Source organism: Hylobates moloch, unplaced genomic scaffold (assembly GCF_009828535.3).
Source record: "Hylobates moloch isolate HMO894 unplaced genomic scaffold, HMol_V3 SCAFFOLD_1, whole genome shotgun sequence".
In the NCBI taxonomy this organism is placed as follows: Eukaryota; Metazoa; Chordata; class Mammalia; order Primates; family Hylobatidae; genus Hylobates; species Hylobates moloch.
This window is the reverse complement of record NW_026652276.1, coordinates 84,521,964-84,537,697: the sequence shown is the minus strand read 5'-3', so window position 1 is coordinate 84,537,697 and position 15,734 is coordinate 84,521,964. Positions and strand designations below refer to the sequence as shown.

General features: G+C 38.4%; 1 protein-coding gene and 1 long non-coding RNA gene across 2 annotated transcripts in view; one reads left to right on the top strand and one right to left on the bottom strand.

Moving 5' to 3' along the window:
* UPP2 (uridine phosphorylase 2) overlaps positions 1–15,734 on the top strand; it is a 143,185-nt gene that overhangs the window by 106,200 nt on the left and 21,251 nt on the right. Inside the window, exons 3-6 of the mRNA XM_032755658.2 lie at positions 1,132–1,216; positions 5,101–5,218; positions 12,851–13,037; positions 15,571–15,684. Coding sequence (XP_032611549.1) covers positions 1,132–1,216; positions 5,101–5,218; positions 12,851–13,037; positions 15,571–15,684 — 504 coding nt within the window. The remainder of the gene's footprint in view (positions 1–1,131; positions 1,217–5,100; positions 5,219–12,850; positions 13,038–15,570; positions 15,685–15,734) is intronic.
* LOC131383949 (uncharacterized) overlaps positions 7,201–15,734 on the bottom strand; it is a 47,273-nt gene continuing 38,739 nt past the window's right edge. The window contains exon 4 of the long non-coding RNA XR_009214363.1: positions 7,201–7,323. This is a non-coding gene — a long non-coding RNA (uncharacterized LOC131383949). The remainder of the gene's footprint in view (positions 7,324–15,734) is intronic.

The window sequence follows — 15,734 nt, the reverse complement described above, 5'->3', positions numbered from 1 at the left end:
GTGGCAGCCAAAGAATTTGCCAAGAATGACTGTCACCATGAAGAGGAGCATCTTCTAACATGGAGAACTCAGTTAGGATATGAGCACTTGATTCTTGACTGTGATGCACATTCTTGGAAAGAAATCCAAGCATACTAGGAGGTGTCTTGTATTTGCTGCTGTTGGGCATTTATAGACATTTTAGGTTCTGATTTGCCTGAAAGCCATGAGACTACGTTCTTGAAGCTCTCACCAGCATAGAACTTCAGCTGATTGCTTTGGGAGTGAAAGGAAAAAAGATCAGGATGAAGTTTTCTAGTTTTCTAGAATTTTCCGTCCCAAAAGTGAAAAGTGAGAAGCATTAGCGAAAGTAGTGAATTCATGCCTTTCTTGGCAGAGACTCCGTTTTCTGAAAATACTATGCTGTATTGTTATTCCATGTGGATTAACCCCTGGTTCAATAATTTTACCAATGACCTACAGTTTAACTAAAGAAAGAGGCCCTGGGAAATAAGTTTTGTTTAATTATCAGTTCTTCTGTGTGAAATGGAATGAGCAAAGTTCAGATGAAGGGATTCTGAGATCCAGACTTTGGATGCTTTCCTAACTTGTGATGACAAAGAATGAAAACAAGTTGGCGAGGGGCTGGATGGAGATGGGAGACTGAAATGTTTGTGAACTGGAAGTTCTTGTATGTACTGGACACAGTTTTGAGAAGACCTGGTAGGCGTGTCTTAGAAACCAAAAGAGGACTCGTATCCGTATACAGTTGTCTCAAAGCAAATAAGCCTGTTTGCGACATCAAATCTGTGGGATCAAGGACAGATGTAAGGGAAAGGTTCTCACCAATAGATAACAAGCTAACCAACCTGGTCAAAGAGCTAGGACACCACACCTTCAAAGGGGGCCTATCTTCTTGAGGAAGTGCTGCTCTGAGAGCTGGGCTGTGGTATAAAAGGCATGTCAGGGAGGGCATTTTTTATTTGATAGGAAAATTTAAAATGCTAAAGGAAACATTTTCTTAGCAATTTCACAGGAAAACCTAAGTTTTAAGAGAGGGTATCATTCTAAACGGGAACTGAACTATTATGACTAGATCTATAATTTAATAGCAAGTCACAATATTTCTCTTTCTTGACATCAGTTTAAGAGTGACTATTCACATAGTAGAGAGAATGGCTTCAGTTATACCTGTCTCCAATAGTTCCATGAAATCTGACAGGAATACATATGTTGGGTGAGTAATTTTGATTTTTTAAATTTGTTTTGATTGATGGATGCTCTTTGGATTTTGTATTAAATGATTAATGGGCCTCTACAGTTAAGCAAATTTCTTAAATGTAGAGATTATATCACTGGATACAGCTCATAAAGCAATAAAAACAATGCAAAATGTATTTTCAATGACATTTTTACTCCTTGGTTTTGGGGGTTAGGGGTTGGCTCATCTAAGAAAATGGGGCAAAATAAATCACAAAAACATGCAAAAGTTTAGCCAACCTTCAGTAGTAAACAAATTCAAGGTTCAGCCTGGGACTCACTATAGAGTTCAGCCTTAATTCCAAGACCATGGGCTGCAAGTGAGAAATAATTAAAAGGGCCTCCCAGTGCCTGAGGGAGGTTTAATTGTATTGCAGGATATTGTGGAGTGATTTCATATGCTTTGTGATGGACCTTACATAGAATTTACTTCTGAAATACCGTCTATGTGATTCATCTCATGGGCAGATATAAAATTGCTGAAGCTGTCTACAAATTTAGCTCCAGTTCCTGCCCCAGGTTAACAGAACACAACAGGGCGTTAATCATCATGAGGCATAAGGAGACTTTGCTGGTTCCCTCTGATTTCCTGAGAGTTGTGTGAAATGTTTTGCTTAGAGCCTCCATTCTGTCAGCATTTCAGAAAACACTCCATTTGCCCATCCCAGACAGAGGTAGCCTCCTGCATGTTCCCTTCCTCAGGGAAGCCCAGGCGAAAGAGAAAAGGAAAAATTATGAAGATGAAGGTAATGGCAAATGGAAAGACTTCTTCCCAGCCAGCACTTTCTTTTGGTTACCAATATTTAACACACATCATGTAGTGTAATTTGTCATAATTTACTAAAAAGACTATTCTATGTGTTGGGAAAAGGAAAAAGAGTTTGAAGAGACAACACATACAAACCTATTCAGTAAAAATTATATATTTTGAAAAAATCAAAGTAGTGCAAAAACTACATTCCTTTTGGGTAGAAATTTGGTGTGAAATCCCAAACAAGCTTTTTCTTTGGTACTGATAGAGTGATCATCTTAGAAGTGCTTCTTGATGAGACCAATGAAACAAGAAACTTCTATAGACAGTCCCTCAAATTTTCTGACTGAGGAATCATTAGACATTGGGACAGGGCATCAAGGAAAACTAATCCTAATGAATTAATAGTATTATAATTAATACAAGTGAAAATAATTAATGGCTCTGCTGGTTGGAGAGTTTCTCCTTGAAGATAGGAAGAGTGGTATAGATCCGTGATTTTAAAAACAGCAAAGCCCAGGTCTCCTTGACCAAGTCAATCCGAATTTCGAGAGATAGGGTCTAGGGATAAGTACTCTTTAAAGTGCCCCTGATGGTTCTGATATGTAGCTAGAGTTTGGAATCACTAGGGTAGAGGAATAAGACTCTTTTACAGAGTAATGATTCATAGATTCAGTTGGGAATCCAAAGGAATATTTCCAGGTTGTGAAAGTAGTCTTGGCAGAGTGAAACAGAAAGTGTAATAGAATTTGGAAGAAAAAGTTGATGGCAGTGTTTGTCAAACTTTAATGTGCATGTGAATCCCACAGTTTGTTAAAATGCAGATTTTGATTCAGCAGGTATGGGGTGGAATCTAAGATTTCGCATTCCTAACAAGCTCCCCAGGTGTTGCTGATGCTGCTGGTTCACTGACCACACACTGTATAACAAGGGACTAGGGATAAATTCTTGGCTCACAAGAGAAGAAAGGAAATGTCCTTTTGCTTTGAGATTTTGAAGCTTGTTCTGTAGTAGTAATGTGTACTAACACCATGGAATACTTTATTTTTGAAACTAGGTATATATGACCCAGTAACTAATTAAAAATCTATTACTCTAGATGTTTCTGAGAAGGAAATTAATAGTATTTTGTTCCACTTTCTGAACAGTTAAATTTAATTCAACAATAGAATTTGTTAAAACTTAGGAATTCAAGGATATTTGAGATAGCTTGCATCAGGGGATTCGCAGTCTTTCTAGAGGGATGGAAACTTAACTATATTACAAGTGAAATGCTATCTACCAGCATTAGCATGAAACAAATGCTTTGGGAACACAGTGAGAAAAAAATTAATACTGACCAAGGAGAGAAGATGCTTAGAAAAGCCTTCATGGAAGAGGTAATATTTGAATTGGACCATAAAGGAAAATTGGAATTTTGATAGGTGAAAAGTGGAAGAAAGGGGGAAGGATGTTTGAAGGACAAAGGCCTGAAGCAGGGGTTCTCAACTTTGGCTGCACCAAAGATCATTTGAGAAGATTTTTAAAATACTTAAAATCTTTAGATTTAAAATACAGAGCATCTAAATTAATTAGTGCCTGGTCACCAGTGTTTTTTTTGTTGTTGTTGTTGTTTTAAAGCTTCCTGGTAATTTTAATGCACAACCAAAGTGAGAATCAATAAAGATATAGAAAGACGCAAGGCTTGGTAAAATGTTTTGAAGTGTATGGAATGAAAGCCATGTGGAAAGGCTAGGCATGGTGGCTCACACCTGTAATCCCAGCACTTTGGGAGGCTAAGGTGGGTGGATCGCTTGAGGTCAGAGGTTTGAGACCATCCTGGCCAACATGGTGAAACCCCATCTCTACTAAAAATACAAAAATTAGCTGGGTATGGTGGCAGACACCTGTAATCCTGGATACTCAGGAGGCTGAGGCAGGAGAATCGCTTGAACCGGGAGGCGGAGGTTGCAGTGAGCTGAGATTGGGCCACTGCACTCCAGCCTGGGTGACAGAGCGAAACTCTGAAAGAAAAGAGAAAAGAAGAGAAGAGAATGGAAGAGAAGAGAAGAGGGCAGGCATGTGGAGAGAAATGGGAGGAACGAAGAACAAAGAAGTCCCAGACAGTTCTTGGCAAAGACGTCTCGACCTACTGTGGTGTGGGGGTAGATACCTTTTATCACTAATAACTCTAGTGGCATATGATTACTACCCAAATAACCAAAAGCTACAAATGATATGCTTCATAAATATGAACTAGATTGAATTAAGGTCATTCTTATAGCTGTCATCAGCTCACTGTCTTGAATTTCGTGGTATTTTACAAAGAAAAGGGAGGAAGGATTGGTGTTCTAGCTAGCACTGCCGTGATGGGGGTTTAAGCCAGGGCCATGGCCACTGGGGTGGAAAGAAAGTGGTGTATTCAGCATGGTTGGTGGAGTCCTCAATGGCAGAGCTATTCAAACTGTTGTCCACAGACCATCAACATCCGGACCAATGAGGAGATTGCTAGAAATGCAAATTCGGACACACATCATCAACTCACTGAATCGGAATTTCCAGAAGAAGAGTCCATGAAGTGCCTGGCTGATTCTTATGCATGCTACACTTTGAGAAGATAAAATAAAATACAAATAACTTACTCAAGGTTGCACAATTAGGATATATATGGTTGAACTTGTACTGGAACCCAGGCAATCTGAATCCAGAGCCCAGTAGTTTATATTCCACAGCCTCCCATGCAAAGAAATTAGATGACCATTACAGTCAGAACTGAATAGAAATGGCTGTTTATATAATTTACTGGTTGTTAATCTTGCACAAGTTTCTCAACTTCTGTAAGCCTTGGCTTCTTTGTAAACTAAATTATTAATCTTGCCCAGCTAACAGAGCAGTTATGGGACAAATGAGTTAATGCATTTGTTATATGCAGTTTTCATGCCATTTTCATGCTCAGTGCTATGCTTGGCACATAGTGTGAGCAAATATTAGCCATAATTATTGTTACACTACATTGCTTCTCAACAAATAATTTAACCCTAAAGGAAGGTTTATGTTCAGACTTACTTTCTTGTGAGCTTTCTCTCAAAATTCTTTTATATCTCCTTTGTGTAATTTTTTTTTTTTCCCAGAAAAAGGTTTGTTCATGTTAAAAATCCTTACTTGGATTCGATGGATGAAGACATTCTCTATCACTTGGATTTGGGAACAAAAACACACAACCTACCAGCAATGTTTGGAGATGTAAAGGTAAAAACATTTCTAATTTCAGGGAAAATGACTGAGTTTTCTCTACTAATTTTTCTTCTAGGGTTCTTGCTCATTGCACTAGGAGGACCCTTTGAGTCACAGTAACTCAGGATGGTCCATAATTATTTAATCCTGGCTCTTTCACTTACCCAGTGGTTCAAGAGGCAGGTGAGAAAAGGGGAGGAAGAAGAGGGGGAGGTTAAAAAGGAGGAGAAGGAAGAGGTTGGAGGCAGAGGAAAAGGAAGGGAACAAGAAAGTAAGGAAAGAAAAAAAGATGGGAAAATGAAATAGATCCATGATGCCTATGATTAGTAGGTGCTGAGTGGCCTTCTCCTGCTCCCTCTCTCCTAGGAAGGCAGGTGTGAGGGTGTGGGTGGGTGTCCTGGCAGTGAGGTGACCCACACTTTCTTCACTCCTCTCCAGGCTGTGCTCCTTGCCTTTGTGTGGCCTCCCTCTATCTTGCGCTTCGTATTCTCAATGTAACCTCTTCCCCTGCTGCTGTTTTGGTTTACTTATGCTCCAAGAGTCATTGATCAAGGCGGTCTTTAATACTCAATAACCAGATTGTACTAGAATTCAAATGTTAGATTTGAGGTTCATGCCTCACAATAATATCCCAGGATCCTTGTCTAGGGATGACTCTGATTAATTGAAAGACTTTTCACAATTAATGAACTAAGGCACGTAGCTGGTTAATACATTTAAAAGACTTGAGATATGTATTTGAGACAGAAAGGGATTTGCTATCTACATATCTTGGGTGTCTGTCTCTCCTCTGCCATTTATGGAGCACTTTCTATATATCAGACTCTGTGTGGCACATGCAAATGGTACATTCAGTCCCCACAGCAACTAAAGTAGTTATTATCTCCACTTTACAGATGAGAAAACCTAGGCTCAAATATATACATAGTGTTATAACACATATATAATATACATTTGTCTGCAATAGGCACAACACAGCTGGTAAGTCAGACAGCTGAGATTAAACCTTAGGTTTCTCCAATAAAAAAAAATGGCTCTTTCTCTGTTCTAACAAAACAAAATAACACAAAAACAAAAACAAAAAAAACAAAAGCACTATGTTTTAGTACTTTTTAGTACTCTAAGTATTAGTTTCTGGGAAATTATTGGGATGGAAAGCTTTATTTTAGAGATAAAAATAAGAGGACTCACATGTATGTATCTCTCTCTCTCACGCACACACACAGACACACACACACACACACACACACACACACACATAGTTGTCTCATCTCGGTTATAATCCCAGGAACCAGACCTTCACGTGTCTGCCTGTCCAGATTTTGTTCAGCACTTATTCCCACACACTGTCTGTCATAACCACTATCCAACCTTATACATTCACCACCCACCTGGTTGTGAACCTTCAGTAAATTATCTTTTGGATAAAATGACATGCTCTGTTTCAAACATGTTTTATCCCATCAAACAGCAACTCTACTGATTGAGCCATTTTGATGAATAGGAGGCAAAAACGTGTGTGTTTGTGTGTGTTTGTAAATTGAGGAGCAGGTAACCTAGCTCCAAATGTTCAGAACTGGCCATTTAATCTGAAGTAGAATTTTTTCAAGGCAGCATGTAAAGTCTGATTTATTCTCATAGATAGTTTCCTCAGAAACTTGCCTTCCTCCAGCCATGTTCTCCTCTTTGAATGAGAACATCCTACATTCAATTTCTTGAGTCCCTTAAATCCCAGGGCAGCAGTCCTGGCTAAGAAAAGAAGACATAATTCATCAGTACCTGAAAACTCAGGCTTGTCTTCACAGAGATGATAATCATTATTAATACCATTATCTTCAAAGAAAGGAGAACTCTGGGTGTATAAAGCTGAAACTTCAGCAATCACTCCCATTTCCTTCATATTCTTACCATATTTAAAAATTTTTGCTACTTGCTACTGCAAAATCTCAGTAGCTAAATACAATTTCAGTTTACTTCTCACTCACATTAGGTACAAAGTGGGAGTTCTTGGTTGATGGATGGTTTCCCTATAACTGGTGATTCGAGGATCCAGGCTCCTTCCATAATTGTTACTCTGTTTCCTTCAAGGCATAAATTGCTGTTTCCCAGTGTGTCAACACCTGTCCAGAAGATGAGAGCGACAATATGTAGGGTCACCAATACATCCTCCTTGTAGGATGGGAGATTTCTATGGGCTAGGACTTCTGCTCAAATTCTAGTCACTGGAACTCAGACAAATGACCTTGTTTAACTGGAAAGGAGGCTGAGATGTTAAGTTTAGCTGGGTGCCCAGAAAGAAGAGCAAACTGTTTAGGTGAACAGCTAATCAATCTCTGCCATACTCACTAGAAAGATTCAGACAATTAATACATATGGTGGAAGATCCTTAGAAGTTATCTATTCAAATTTAATGGACATTTATAAAATTCTCCACCCAAACAAAACAGGATATACATTTCTGGGGAAGGCAGGAAATATTCTGAACTGAAAAATGAAAATACAACATATTATATCTACAGAATGTGGGTAGAGTGAGGAGAAGAAATTTATAGAATTAAAGGCTAATGTTGGAAAAGAAGAAAAATTTTTTACCATAAGTTCTAGGGTACATGTGCACAACCTGTAGGTTTGTTACATAGGTATACCTGTGCCATGTTGGTGTGCTGCACCCATTAACTCGTCATTTACATTAGGTATATCTCCTAATGCTATCCCTCCCCCCTTCCCCCACCCCATGACAGGCCCCGGTGTGTGATGTTCCCTTCCTGTGTCCAAGTGTTCTCATTGTTCAATTCCCACCTATGAGTGAGAACATGTGGTGTTTAGTTTTTTCTCCTTGCGATAGTTTGCTGAGAATGATGGTTTCCAGCTTCATCCATGTCCCTACAAAGGACATGAACTCATCCTTTTTTATGGCTGCATAGTATTCCATGGTGTATATGGGCCACATTTTCTTAATCCAGTCTATCATTGATAGACATTTGGGTTGGTTCCAGGTCTTTGCTATTGTGAGTAGTGCTACAAGGAACATACATGTACATGTGTCTTTATAGCAGCATGATTTATAATCCTTTGGCTATATACCCAGTAATGGGATGGCTGGGTCAAATGGTATTTCTAGTTCTAGATCCTTGAGGAATTGCCACACTGTCTTCCACAATGGTTGAACTAGTTTACAGTCCCACCAACAGTGTAAAAGTGTTCCTATTTCTCCACATCCTCTCCAGCACCTGTTGTTTCCTGACTTTTTAATGATGGCCATTCTAACTGGTGTGAGATGGTATCTCATTGTGGTTTTGATTTGCATTTCTCTGATGGCCAGTGATGATGAACATTTTTTCACGTGTCTGTTGGCTGCATAAATGTCTTCTTTTGAGAAGTGTCTGTTCATATCCTTTGCCCACTTGTTGATGGGGTTGTTTTTTTCTTGTAAATTTGTTTGAGCTCTTTGTAGATTCTGGATATTAGCCCTTTGTCAGATGAGTAGATTGCAAAAATTTTCTCCCATTCTGTAGGTTGCCTGTTCACTCTGATTGTAGTTTCTTTTGCTGTGCAGAAGCTCTTTAGTTTAATTAGATCCCATTTGTCAATTTTTGCTTTTGTTGCCATTGCTTTTGGTATTTTAGTCATGAAATATTCACCCATGCTCATGTCATGAATGGTATTGCTTAGGTTTTCTTCTAGGGTTTTTATGGTTTTAGGTCTTACGTTTAAGTCTTGACGATTCCCTTTCCATTAGTTCTATGCATTACTGAGAGAGGTGAAGTCTCAAACTATGCTTGTGAGTTTATTAATACTTTATTTCTGACAGTTTTTGTTTTATTTTTTAAGCTCTGTTTTTAGTTTTTATACATTTGAATATTATGTCTTCTTGGTAAACTGATTCTTATGGTTATGGAATATCCCTCTTTGTCCCTGGTAATTTTCTTTGCTCTGAAGCCTATTTTGATATTAATATAGTCATTCCAGCATTAGATTAAAGCTTGCATGGTCTATATTTTTCCATTCTTTTACTTTTAATCTGCCTGTATCATTATCATTATAGACAGCATATAATTGGATCATGTTTGTTTACTCATTCTGAAAATCTCTGTGTCTTATTGGGTGCTTAGACACTTTACATTTAATGTAATTATTGATACGTTTGGATTTAGGTTTACCATTTTGTATTTGATTTCTGTGTATTAACCTCTGTTTTCCATTTCTTTGTTCCTCTTTCCAGCTTTCTTTTGGGATAGTTGAACATTTTTAAAATATTTCATTTTTGTTTATCTGTTATATTTTGACTATATCTCTTTGTTTTGTTTCAGTTTTGTTTCTCTGCTTATTTGTTTTAGTGGTTGCTCTAAGGATTAGAGTAAACATATTTAATGTTTAAAAATCTACTTTTAATCAATGTTGTACAACTTGAAGTGGGACATACAGACCTTACAGGAATATACAGGAATCAAATAAACAAAAGAAGTGCAAACTTATACTCTGAAAACAACAAGCATTATTGAAAGAAATTTCGAAAGCTCTAAATAAATGGGAAGACACCCTATGCTTATGGATTGCAAGATTTAATATTGTTAAGATAACTATACTACCAAAAATAATCTACAGATTCAATGCCATCCCCATTAAAATTTCAGTTGCCTATTTTGCAGAACTTGACAAGCTTCTAATAAAATGCACATTAAAATGCCTGGAATGCAGGATAGCCAAAATAGTTTTTACAAAGGAGAAAAAAGTTGGAGGACTCGCACTTCCCAACTTCAAAACTTATTAGAAAGCTAAAATAATAAAGACAGTGTGGTACTAACATATGGATAGACATAAAGATCACTAGAACAGAACCGAGAGACCAGAAATAAACTCTCACCTTTATGTACAACTGATTTTCAACAAGCATGCTAAGACAATTTATTGTGAAAAGAATTGTCTCTTCAAATGGTGCTGGGACAACTAGATATCCACATGCAAAAGAATAAAGTTAGATGCCTATCTCACACCATATTCAAAAATTAACTCAAAATGGATGAAAGACCTAAATGTAAGGCTTTATTCTATAAAATGTTAGAAGAGAACATAGACATAAATCTTTGTGACCTTGGATTAGGAAATGATTTTTTATGTAAGATACCAAAACACAAGCAACAAAATAAAAATAAGTAAATTGAGCTCTTAAAAAAAAAAAGAAGTTATCTATTCAATATCAACATCCAAATATGTCTTTTATAAAATCACTAACTGGTATCCTCTAATCTCTCACTAGAAATTGTAGTAATATGCAATGCATTTTGAATGTATTTATATTCCCTTGTTAACACAGAAAATGCATAAAATGCAATAGACCAGATTAATACAACATGGCATAGTTAAGACTTTTAAGATACCAGGGATATCTAAAGCTGAGTTTTTTTCTGGCAGTCATTAGGCAAAATCCTTAACATATTTTTGTAATGTCTCTGACTCCTTCCCAGTGTGTTTCTAACTTCTTTGATAAAACCAGAACAATTGATCATTTTGTTTGAGACATAAACACAGTAAGTGTTACTTCAGGTCAATGTTGGTTGGTGGTCTTCAGCCATATTTTACTTCTCATTAAAGCAGCCAGACCGAAAATTGTGTCCAGAGGTGGTGTTTAGTGAGTCTGGTTTAGAAGTAAGGAAGGCTTTAAGAACCAAGCTGCTTCTGTCTGTGCATATGATCTTTATGTCTCCAGAAATATTCAGAAATTCCTGTTGATTATAGCAATATGTACAGTTCAAAGGAGAATTCAAACCACAAGCTATTCTAACATCTGTTTTGGTTTTATGGTCAATCTGAATAGTTGTAATTTACATTCACTGGCACCACACAATAAGGTTATTTTCAAACTACTGTACTGTGTTAAAAAAATTTCCTTGGACTTAGATCGTGAGCCAAGTCTTAACTATCCATACCAACAAAGAAGAAAATTCTATGAATTATCAATAACAAGTTTAAAACTCACCTGAAACCATGGTCTTAACCTCTTTGCTACCAGTCTTTATGGCTGACTTCTATTGCAGTTCATTACTAGCTTAAGGCTTCATCAGAGAAACTCATAAGAAGGCAGAGAAAAGACAATATTAAGGGTAGAAGAGAAGCAGAGGGCCTGGATACAGGGTTAATTACACCCCTAATTGAGAAAGAGTGTAGCTCAGGAATTATTGCTAAATGGAAACAGGATGCATCATGTAATCAGACCACCCAACAGTTAGAGTAAATCATTTGTGAATGGGGCCGCCTATTCTATAACCTCAGTTAGGTATTTCGTTAGACAGATATTCTTTATCCCTGTAATGGACCTTGTCAGCCGTCCCAATCCTCTGTCCAATGCTGCCCACATCAGCCAGATACCACCCACTGCCTTTTCCTCACTAGAGGACTCAAACCAGCTTCATTTGTACTAAATGCTGCAATATAGGAAAAGTAAGCAAGCTCAGAAGCAGGAATAGAAAATTGCTACATGATATAAAAAATAATGGTTACCATTTTCACATCACTGAGAACGTGTCTGGACTTGTGCAATGTCCTTTGCCATATGCAATCTCACGTTCTTCTTTCAAAACTCTCTGAGAGGTACTGTGTTTTTCCTATTTTGGAGACGTTCTGAGGCACACAGATTATTTGTGTGACACTGAGCAGGTTTCTCACTGATGGGGTTGGAGTTCAAAGCCAGGTTTACCTAACCTCGAAGCGCAGACCCTCCACTATGTTGTCTTCTCTCTCTTTGCATTTTCCTCACCACTTACTTCAGAATCCAGGAGGACTTGCCTCTTGCCACGTTGCTGTGGCCTGTGCTTCCTCCTGGGTGTGAGAGTCTGCTACTGCTCACCCTCTTGTTGCTGACCCCTAGTGCTTCTCTGCTCCTCTCCCTGGCATCCACCTCTCCCATTCCTGGTCCCTGGGGCTAGTGTACCCCTAAACAGACTGCTGTATGAGTAACTGCCAGACAGTTGTATTACCATCTTCTGTCAGACACCCTTGATTGCAACACCTATCCTAATTTCAGAGAAGCTAAAACGTGAATAAAACAAAAACAAAAATAAATCACTGGAATTGATGAAATGCCACAGGGAGACCCCACATTTACAATAATAAGGATTGTTCCATGAGAATTTCTTCTGAATAAGAAATTTAAAAGTCTTGACATGATTCCTTTAAAATTTTAAGTTCACATAATCCATTTCACAATACAAATTTATGATGGGGATGGGGAATCAGAAAACATACCTAAAACTGGGAGTTCTCCTTTTGCTCTTACATCATTTACGTGCTGTGGCCTCAGAACTTACATCCTAGGCACATGCCATGGTAGTGCTCAACAAAAGGCTATGTCAATGTAAGATGCTGGTTGGTGTTCACTATAAACAAAAACACCAGGAAACACCTCCTTGAATAATATCAACATTTATTTTGATTTTGTGATTTTCTTCACTAATTTAGTGCATAAAACTTTGCATCTGTTGCCTTATTTACAGGTTGATGATGCAAATTAGCTAATTCATGGAACATAAACCATGACATCTACATATGCTCTTAATTAAATAAAAAGTAAAATAAAAACATTAGAGTTGAAACTGACCCATGGTTCTTATCCCAGTACTATGGCAGGCCCTTGTTTATTTTTATTAACAGTTTGTCTGTGTCGGTGGGAGCCCCAACAGAATGAAAGCATTTGCACTGTTTATGCACAAGGAGCTCGGGTTGGAGGAAGCTGAAGAAGACATAAAAGACATCTGTGCTGGGACAGACAGATACTGTATGTACAAAACCGGGCCTGTGCTCGCCATCAGTGTAAGTATCCATGGTTGCATTTCAGCTAGTCATTGCAGGCCAGAGAAAAAGTGGGAACTTTTACATGTAGGAGTTCTTTTTCCCGCCTGCTTCGCATTCTTACACAATCAAACTAGGTGTCCAGGTATGAGTTCATTACTGGAAAAAGCCCCCAGGGCAGAACACAGCGTGCAGCATCATTTTTGTTTGTTAGTTACCACTTAGGTATTCAAATTAGGGGGAAAATACTCAAAGCACCCCTCCTTTCTCTTTACTTTGTAACTGGTTAACACCCCTCACCCCCCGCCACAGCAATTTTCCTTCTTCTGTCCCTTACCCAGCTTTGGGAATGTTGAGCTTTTAGTACACAGAGGCTAATTTTCAGGGCTGCTAAAGTGCTGCTGTTTAATACCATGATAAGCTCGCTGAAAAGCTGCTAATGCATTTCTACTGAGCTCTTGTGAACTACTCTCCTGCATTTATAAAATGTGAACAGTTATGGAAGCACACAGTGTCCTAAGACGAAGTGAAAGGGGAATGATTTGCCGTTTTAGGGAACATGCAGACCATTTCCCCCTTGGACTCAGCTGAGCACACACTGATGAGGGCGTAGGTGCATAGGCATCCAATTTGCCTTCCCATGTTTGTCTCTCTGCACAGGGCTGTATTTTGAAGCAATAACTCTGAAGCCATCACATTTCTGGGCAGTGCAACCCTCATAAGAGGCACAGGCAGGCATGCCAGGGGACAGGGGAAGAATCTCCTGCACAGGGTGGCAATTCTAAGGAACGGAGTTGTAAGTGACTCCTACCATAGAGAATAGGCATCATCCATTGATTGTCCTACAGTGTGGACGATCATTGATGAAAACGTGGGGCAAAGAAGGGAAAATTATGCAACACCAATGAGGCACCTAAATTGATCTCCTCTCTGGGCCAAGAGTGCCTGAAACCTGCTCAAATGGGAGAATCCAGTCAATTATTCACTTGTGCATTCAATAAACCATTACAGAATATCTATATTAGAAGGAAGCTGAATATCCACTGATTTTGGCCAATTTTTTCTTACCAACATTTGCTGGACTTTTAGACTATAACTATTTTTTGTATAGTAAATGGAGGACAAAAAAGTAAGTTTCTTAAAAATGTGACACTACCATAAATAAGCAGTAAAACTTCAGAGTAAGAAATGAAAACAGCAATAGACTGATCTTGCTGTCCTGTCTGGGAAAAAGACCTGAAATATGTGTCATGCCAAGGTTACCAATTAGAAACGGGCCTTACTAGGCAGGCAGGGGATTGACTATTGTGATTCCTTCTTTGAAAATTCTTCCTCTCCAGTAGCGGTTGAATGACGTGGGTGTGTGTGAAAGACAGCCCAAGTCCATTTGTAATTTCATCAACGCATCACGTAGTAAGTGACAATCATTAACTTACTAAATGTCTGAACTAGAAGGAATCTAATAGATCAAATAATAATTCATCTTCTTAATTTGCAGGTAAGAAAAATAATACTTAGAGAGTTTATTCATTAGTCACAGAGCCAGTTCCAAAGTCCCAAACTTGTTAATCTTGGATAGACAAATCAATACAAGTTCGATTCCTGGGTCCAGGGTGCTTACTAAACATTTGAAAGTCAGGGCATATTCAATGGGAAACAGAAAGGGGGAATGCAGAGGTTTGAAGTTTCCATAGCTCAACATTCTTGATAGAAGGAGGAAGCTCAGGTGAAAACATCATGGTCCTGGCCAATGGTTTTCCAAAGTCTTTGTGTCCAAAAGTAGGACACATTGAAGAGCACATTTGACTCTCTGCTGTTATGTCAGGAATGAAGTTATTACCAGTTTTGAATTCATTCCAGTTTCTACAAATTACAGAATGGAAGATCTTTCTGGGGAGTTATTAGGACATCGTGTAGCCACCAGGAGTTGCTAAATCCTGTAGCCTGTGTTGATCCCTTTTCTGGTGACATTGATTCCACTGTCCTGACTACTGAAAAAAACAGGGCTATGGTCATGATCTATAGTAATTTAAACTCACTTCCATGTTCAGTATAAGTTTAAAATTGTTAAGTGGGGATCTAACCCATGTTTCTATTCTAGTACCTTTCAGAGCACAAAAAATTAACAGCAAATGAAATGGATTCACTATTTCATTTAGTATGGTTGAAAAAGACTGATGATTTGGCAACTAAAATTACATTTCCTAAAAATCAAGTCAATCGTGCAAAAAGCTCTTTTCCAAAGGCTCATCATGAAGAGCCCAGTGGGAAGATGGGAAATGGCACCGCCCTGACACACCTGTATAAAACACCATCCCTGCCTTCTGCTCTTGCTGATGAGGGCTGAAGTCAACAGAACTGGCGGCGAGATGCCTCCCCTTGATCTTCACAGATGGACACATCTGTCAGCATGTCATGTAGGCACCAGTTAGGGAGGACTTACATTTTCTTCGCCATTGGCAAAGTCTTAATGATTATGTAAATGTATCTACGGCCTGTTAACTTGTAATGAAGGAAAAAAATATGTCCTGTTCATGTATCACTTTGCAAGATATATGATGACTTTCTCTTTCTCTCAACAGCACGGCATGGCATCCCCTCCATTTCTATTATGCTTCATGAACTCATCAAATTACTCCACCATGCACGGTGCTGTGATGTCACCATTATTAGAATTGGTACATCAGGGGGAATAGGTGAGATGGATTGATATCTACTATTAGAATTGAGTGATCCTTACATACAT